At 37.8% G+C, this 8,204-nt stretch overlaps 1 protein-coding gene across 1 annotated transcript in view; it reads right to left on the bottom strand.

The window, feature by feature from the left end:
• The window catches only part of LOC110446705, a 14,303-nt gene extending 9,515 nt beyond the window's left edge, over positions 1-4,788 (bottom strand). Inside the window, exon 1 of the mRNA XM_021491992.1 lies at positions 4,315-4,788. Coding sequence (XP_021347667.1) covers positions 4,315-4,398 — 84 coding nt within the window. The 5' untranslated portion in view covers positions 4,399-4,788. The remainder of the gene's footprint in view (positions 1-4,314) is intronic.
• Positions 4,789-8,204: the final 3,416 nt, after the last annotated feature.

Below are 8,204 nucleotides of genomic sequence, written 5' to 3' on the forward strand. Positions count from 1 at the left end.
TGAGTATCATCAACCATGTGGTAATAATGTGTGTACTATGGGGGGGGGGCGGTAGGATTAGTAAATTGAGTATCATCAACCATGTGGTAATAATGTGTGTACTATGGGGGGGGGGCGCGGTAGGATTAGTAACTTGAGTATCATCAACCATGTGGTAAAAATGTGTGTACTATGGGGGGGGGGCGCGGTAGGATTAGTAACTTGAGTATCATCAACCATGTGGTAATAATGTGTGTACTCGGTAGGATTAGTGAATTGAGTATCATCAACCATGGGGAAATAATGTGTGTACTATGGGGGGGGAGCGCGGTAGGATTAGTGAATTGAGTATCATCAACCATGCATGTGGTAATAATGTGTGGACTGTTGGAGTGTGTGTCGGTACGATTAGTAAATTGAGTATCATCAAACATGTGGTAATAATGTGTGTACTCGGTAGGATTAGTGAATTGAGTATCATCAACCATGGGGTAATAATGTTTGTACTATGGGGGGGGGGGGGCGGTAGGATTAGAAAATTGAGTATCATCAACCATGTGATAATAATGTGTGTACTATGGGGGGGGGGGGGGTAGGATTAGAAAATTGAGTATCATCAACCATGTGATAATAATGTGTGTACTATGGGGGGGGAGCGCGGTAGGATTAGTGAATTGAGTATCATCAACCATGTGATAATAATGTGTGTACTATGGGGGGGGGGGCGGTAGGGTTAGTAAATTGAGTATCATCAACCATGGGGAAATAATGTGTGTACTATGGGGGGGGGGGCGGTAGGGTTAGTAAATTGAGTATCATCAACCAGGTGGCAATAATGTTTGTACTATGGGGGGGGGGGGGGGGGAGGGTTAGAAAATTGGGGATAATAAACCATGTGGTAATAATGTTTGTACAAGGGGGGGGGGGGCGGTAGGATTAGGAAATTGAGTATCATCAACCATGGGGAAATAATGTGTGTACTATGGGGGGGGGGCGCGGTAGGATTAGTGAATTGAGTATCATCAACCATGTGATAATAATGTGTGTACTATGGGGGCATTAGTAAATTGAGTATCATCAACCATGTGGTAATAATGTGTGTAAATTGAGTATCATCAACCAGGGGGTAATAATGTGTGTACTAGGGGGGGGGGGCGGTAGGATTAGTTAATTGAGTATCATCAACCATGTGATAATAATGTGTGTACTATGGGGGGGGGGGGGGGGAGGATTAGGAAATTGAGTATCATCAACCATGGGGAAATAATGTGTGTACTATGGGGGGGATTAGTAAATTGAGTATCATAAACCATGTGGTAATAATGTTTGTACTAGGGGGGGGGGCGGTAGGATTAGTTAATTGAGTATCATCAACCATGTGATAATAATGTGTGTACTATGGGGGCATTAGTAAATTGAGTATCATCAACCATGGGGAAATAATGTGTGTACTATGGGGGGGGGGCGCGGTAGGATTAGTGAATTGAGTATCATCAACCATGGGGAAATAATGTGTGTACTATGGGGGGGGGGCGCGGTAGGATTAGTAACTTGAGTATCATCAACCATGTGGTAATAATGTGTGTACTCGGTAGGATTAGTGAATTGAGTATCATCAACCATGCATGTGGTAATAATGTGTGGACTGTTGGAGTGTGTGTCGGTAGGATTAGTAAATTGAGTATCATCAACCATGTGGTTTAAATGAATGAGGATCATCCAGAAATAGATAAAACCCGTACGACAGTTACTTCTGGCCTGTACAATAATCAAGCAAAGTCTCTTTCTATATGTAACGATATTGGTTGTGATTATTAGTACCCAGTAGAGATTTTACACTGAGAACTGTTCTCACTTGTTACCGAATGACGGAGTTGCGGTGGGTACTCTTAAGATGTTTCCTGCTTTCTAAACGAGACTTTCTAAGTATAGCTTACATGGTGTAATCCTCACCCTTATCTTCTATCAAACACACACCATATCTCCTGGCTAGAGAATGTAGCTCATCGCGAGACGCCTTAAAACATTTTAACTAATTTGTTAAATCGGATTTCAATGAGCGCTTACTTCCCGTGAAAAAAATCCCAATTTCCCAATAAAACATCTAGTCTGGTTCGTTTGCGGCGACACTTAGAAAGCAAATGACTTAATTCTGACCTGTCACCTAACTATATTACAACAAATTTAATCTGTTCACAAGTAAGTATACCGAACACCTCCTGTTAGAAATGAATGGTTCTCGATGTTGACATAAGATGACGTCACATGGATTTATATTTAGAAAAAAGTACATGATTCCCCGTGACCTTTATCGTGTAAAGGTAGACTACACCACAATGCCGTAACAAAGACACAGAACAGGAAGAACTGTCATATCATATTTATATATAAATATACTTTTATTGTCGTCTTCTCCGCTTCGTTCCTAGTCCGTATAAACTGTGCTGATAAACACGGCCAACAATGCACGTATAATGACGGGAATTATGCGCTCCACACAACTTATTATGTTTCTGTGCCTAAGTTTTTTATGCGCGTGTTGTTGAATGGTTTTGCAGGTCCAGATGTAAAAATGCACGATATATAACTGACGGCAAGGCGAGGAATGCTTTGGAGGCCTGAGCTGTTTACACCAATGGTGTTTCTTTTTGTCTCCCCTAATTTCACACATCAACACTGCCACCAACACTCGTAGATAATGGTGATAATTTAGTCTCCCCTGGCCTACACACGAGAGTNGGGGGGGGGGGGGGAGTATTAATAGGAGGAATTGGGAAGGGGAGACGGGGAAAGAGGCGGGAGAAGATATTACAGAAAGAAAGTGGAGTTGGGAGTTAACACCTGTTTCACGACAAACTCGTCCTAAAAACGTTATTAATTGCAATTTCACATGTTGGCTTCATTATAACCCGGGGACCAACACGTGTGGTTTGTGTAGTAACGATGACTTACACGTGTGGATTTTAACACCATACACATATCAGTAACACTTGGTAAATCGATTGCGCCTCTGTATGTGGTGTTTTATTTGTAAATTGTTATATATTATCAAACGTCAGGTGAGTATGCAGTTTATGTATTGCGTCATCCGGTCTTGAGGTGCCATACAATGTGTGTGTGTGTGATGTATTATTCATAGTGCTGTTTATATACATTTACAAAGGGCATAGAGATTCCTCAACGAGTGCTGTTTCGTCATAATGTTTATCTCATTTGAGTTAGTTAATTTTCAATTTGTGAAGAAACAGGAGGTTTACCGAATGTCTTTTTTCCACTTGATAAACCAGTTAGAGCTGCATAAGTGTGATAGCCTGCCATCACGAGTCTGGGGGCCGTTTCTCGATCATAACGTTTGTATTATATCTAGAAAACCACATGTTTCTTTTGAAAATAGATGATTCTTAATGCTGATCGGGAGAAAATTGTTATGAATTATAAAGTCACAATTAAAGATGTCGACACAACGCATCGTTACGTGACGTAGAATTATTACGTGACGTCATTATTAAAAAAAACTGACCAATGAAAAAAAGTCCAAGCCCCAGTTACTCAAAGGTTAGTTAGAGTTAATCGGTTTCTAAGGAAAATTTTAAAATATGAATACAAAAAAAATAAAGAACATCTGACCTGATTTCACTGCAATAAATTTGTTTTAAGATCGATGGGTTTTGTGGATTTATTTCGCTTCGAAAGACCTTTTTTCTTATTTTCAACAATTTCAAGTTTTCACTAAACAGTGGTCGAGGTTAAACGACCTTTAACCACCGGGGCCAGCGTGTTACACACTTATAGGTAACCAGAAATGTTTACATGTACCAATGAACTCCTTGTAGATTTATCAAGGTAGCAGACATGAGTGGAAAAAATACTAAGGTGTCGTGAGAGAAAAAGTAATCTAATTTTTATATTTCATACAATGTATATCATGCAGATGAATTGTATTTTTAATTTTGTTATTTATATACAGTAGAAAATGACGTGTATTCTATTTATAATAAATTATACAATTGTTATTTATTGTATTGTTGACAAATACAATATACCATGAAATGTTTATTGCAATATTGAGTTATACAATGTATGTGTAAGTGTGTAATTGACGGACAATACACTGTATATATATCTATTGTATTGTATTGTATTGTTGATATACCCTACATTTTCGGATAGACTTCATACGTATGAAATGAAATATTGTAATATATTGCATACTTACCGAGTCGATAACTTTAAAATACGTAGTGTTAATAGTTAATTTATCAATGGATGCTAGTACATACTGTACTTTACGTGTATATATACATTATACATAGGTTACACGTAGGTGATACTTACCTGACATGTGTAAAATGCTTTCCTATTTCTGTGAGAAAATCCACAATTCTTCCAAGTGAATTCACTTTTAAACACGTCACACATTATTTAAGGAATAAGACACTTCGATCAAGTGACAAATTACGAGACAAATGACTGAGACTACTATTGTAGTTGTATGTGTGCACGTGAGGTGACTGGCCATGCACGAGCAGACTGTAGATCCTTGTGGTACCGGCTACTGGGATTCCTGGGGTTAAGCCATGCACTCGCACTGTAAAAGTATCAGCGGCGAATCAAGACGTCTTATCTCATGGTGCACTCTCGCAGATATAATGAGCTCCCAGGTATATACTCAAAACAGCTCCTCTCCACTTTCTGGAGAGTAATTTTAATATTATTTCTACAGCTAGTTGCTTCTAAAATTGGTCAGAAGAAAGGCTTTACCAACGGTTATTAGCTCTGACTTTATTCAATTGACATAAGTACTGAACGTTATCTGTTTAGCCAGTCTTTAAACACCAGTGTATAATGTTGTACAAATATTGGCGCGCCCAATGTCAATACACGCTACTGTTATATTACGGTGTCCGCACCGGTCCGTGACAGACGTTAATGCACAGGTGGGCATTGTCATGCTGGCAGTAACTGTAACGATTGTAGCTATTACCTCCTAAATAACCGGGTTTAATAGACTTGTGCATGCGATCGTTTCTTAACCGAATCCCAGATATTGACCCTCCAAAACCATCCAATATTTCATTCCTCAATGTGGTATTCAACCGAAATTCATAAGTATACATAATGTATACATGCTAACAAATATAACTGGTCCTCGAATATATCAATACTAGGTCATTTTTAAAATTCCTACGTGTTTTGTAACGGATGAGAAATGTCATAAAGAATGACTTAACTCGGTAGAATAATAGCTTGTTCTCGTTCACAATCACATATGTCAAAAGTTAAGGTAGATTGCCCCAGTGCTTTGTATTGTATCTCCAACGAAGAGGAGTTCTAATTTGGTCGGCATTTTTCTGACCTGGAGATACTTTCCCATTTAACATAGCAAAGTAATACGCTCAAAAAAAGTGCTTTTTATAGTATTCGTTTTCTAAAAAGATACTTTGACTCAGCTTCGAGATTTCGATCTCTTGACCTCTCCTGATTAGCATTGCAAGGTGCTTATTCTAACCTCCTCAAAAGACCACAACTTTATAACTGTCTTTGAATGAATATAGAGGCAACACGTAATTTAACTGGACAATAATTGTCAAACCTATATATACTGAAACAAACTGTTGGGGCAATATACCCGAATAGAAAAGACATTGTACATATATATCTATATTGTATATGATTTTGATATATTTATAAAATTTTCACGTTCATTAAAATATTGGATGCATGTTTTGTTCACAAAGATTTTTTACTCTTATGACATGTGTGTTTGGCACACAAAAATATTGCGGCAATATATATCACCACACCACACAGGTAAGGTATACAAGCGAGTTACGACGAATCTGATTGGCTTAAAGAGCTGATCGAAGTACTTTCTTGTCTTTTATTGGCGTTACTCGATTGTTTACCATGTCGCTGTTTATTCACTGCGGCGTTGATCCCGATTGAAAAGAAAAGAAAAATATTTACCATGGCTATATGAATACCAATCGACGATAATTTATTATACGCGTTGACATGCCCTACCATGTCCCTTAAGATATACGACTTTGTACTTAAAGGGACATAACTCGTAGTAGGCTCAATCTGTACACAGTATCCCGAGAATTGAACACCGCACATATTTTAAAATCTTTTCCGACTTATTGCACATTAAAGGTGTTTATGTGAACGACCGATTTCAAAACTGACACCATCAGAGATTGTGTATAAATAGTCCATGCAATAGAACTGATAACAAACAAACAAAACTAACACACGCACGGTTTGTATACAAAAACAATGCGTACAGCCGACAAACGGATTTTCTTTTTTTTTTACCTAATTCAAAATAAACCATTGCATTGCAAGTCGACTTCTTAACTTTTAAAATCTTCTTACAGTGTACTCTCTCAATATCCGTACCTTTTGTAGATCCCCAAACTTCACATACATCATGCAATTTACTGCAAACAAATGCAATAACGTTGTAGAGTTTAAGCTCAAGCTAGAACAGCTTGAAAAAGGGGCAAACATGGCCTTTCGTCCTTGGTCAGATAACTGCTTCTGTATTTGATTGAATCTATTATTGAATTTAAGTTTTACTCCTAGGTAGCTGAAAACATCCACAACTTCCACCTCCACACCATTATACATCCATCTTTCTCTATCTCGTATACGACCCCCGTTTCTAAATACAATTATTTTGGTTTTCTCAGTGTTAACTGTTAATTTCCATTTAGTAGAATACTCATTCAGATTATCTAAAAGACTCTGTAAACCTTCAATAGTTTCGGAAAACATAACTAAGTCACCCGCATACATTAACAAAAACAAACTTAATTCACCAAAGTCATAGTCTGTTGCACCATTTTCAATAAATGAGGTTTCAAAATCATTAACAAAAACTGAAAACAACAAAGGAGATACTATTTCCCCTTGCCTTAATCCAACATTGTACTCAAAATAGTTAGAACATTTACTGTTTATCGAATGACTTAATGACGGATAACATTTTGCCTTCGAATACCAAGCTTAGTCAGCTTACGCCATAAGCTTAATCTATCAACAAAATCAAACGCTTTGCGAAAGTCCACAAGCAAGAGTACAAACGTTTCATCGAAGATAAAGTTTTCGTTATAATAGAATGTAATGCGAAAATTGCATCAATCGTACAAAGTTCTGGACGAATTCCGAATTGTGCATCAGTAATAAGGTCATATTTTGTACACGCATCTAAAATACGTTTATTGAGTACAGAGGTAAAAAGTTTACACAGGCAGCTAATTAAACTAATAAAGTTATTAGGGTCATTTAAAACACCTTTCTTATTGACAGGAATAATTATGGCTGACGACCAATTAGAAGGAAAATAACAAGATTCTAGTATATAATCCAACAACGTAGATAAAGTTGGAAGAAGTCATTCCTCGCCAGCTTTTAAACATTCATTTAACAAACCATCAGGTCCATGTGATTTACCACATACCAAGTTCCGAATAGCGTTTTTGACTTCTTGCAACGAAATAGGAGCATCTGATTACTCTAAAACAGTGTCATCAAGACTAAAGTCGCCATGATGGACTGGATCACTATCTTGTTGTACAGAAAACAGGTTTTTGAAATGATGTACCGTTGATGACCATTACACATTGGTGTTTTAGCTTTCTTCTTACCAAATTTCTTATACAAAGACCCGGGGTTATGTTTTCTCATATACTCCAACATATTGCCTCGTAAACTTACTTTCACGGATTATGTACTATTTTTTCTTACGGATAAGAACAGTATGTGTCAAATAATTAACAATATAAACAATACGGACATCCGACAAAAACAATACGTACATCCGACAAACTGACACACTCACGGATTGTGTATAAACAATACGTACATCCGACAAACTGACACCCTCACGAATTGTGTATAAACGATACGTACATCCGACAAACTGACACCCTCACAGATTATGTATAAACAATACGTACATCCGACAAACTGACACCCTCACGAATTGTGTATAAACGATACGTACATCCGACAAACTGACACCCTCACAGATTGTGTATAAACGATACGTACATCCGACAAACTGACACCCTCACAGATTGTGTATAAACGATACGTACATCCGACAAACTGACACTCTCACAGATTGTGTATAAACAATACGTACATCCGGCAAACTGTCACCCTCACGGATTGTGTATAAACAATACGTACAGCCGACCAACTGTCACCCTCACGGA

This window comes from Mizuhopecten yessoensis, unplaced genomic scaffold (assembly GCF_002113885.1).
Source record: "Mizuhopecten yessoensis strain PY_sf001 unplaced genomic scaffold, ASM211388v2 scaffold2929, whole genome shotgun sequence".
Lineage (NCBI taxonomy): Eukaryota > Metazoa > Mollusca > Bivalvia > Pectinida > Pectinidae > Mizuhopecten > Mizuhopecten yessoensis.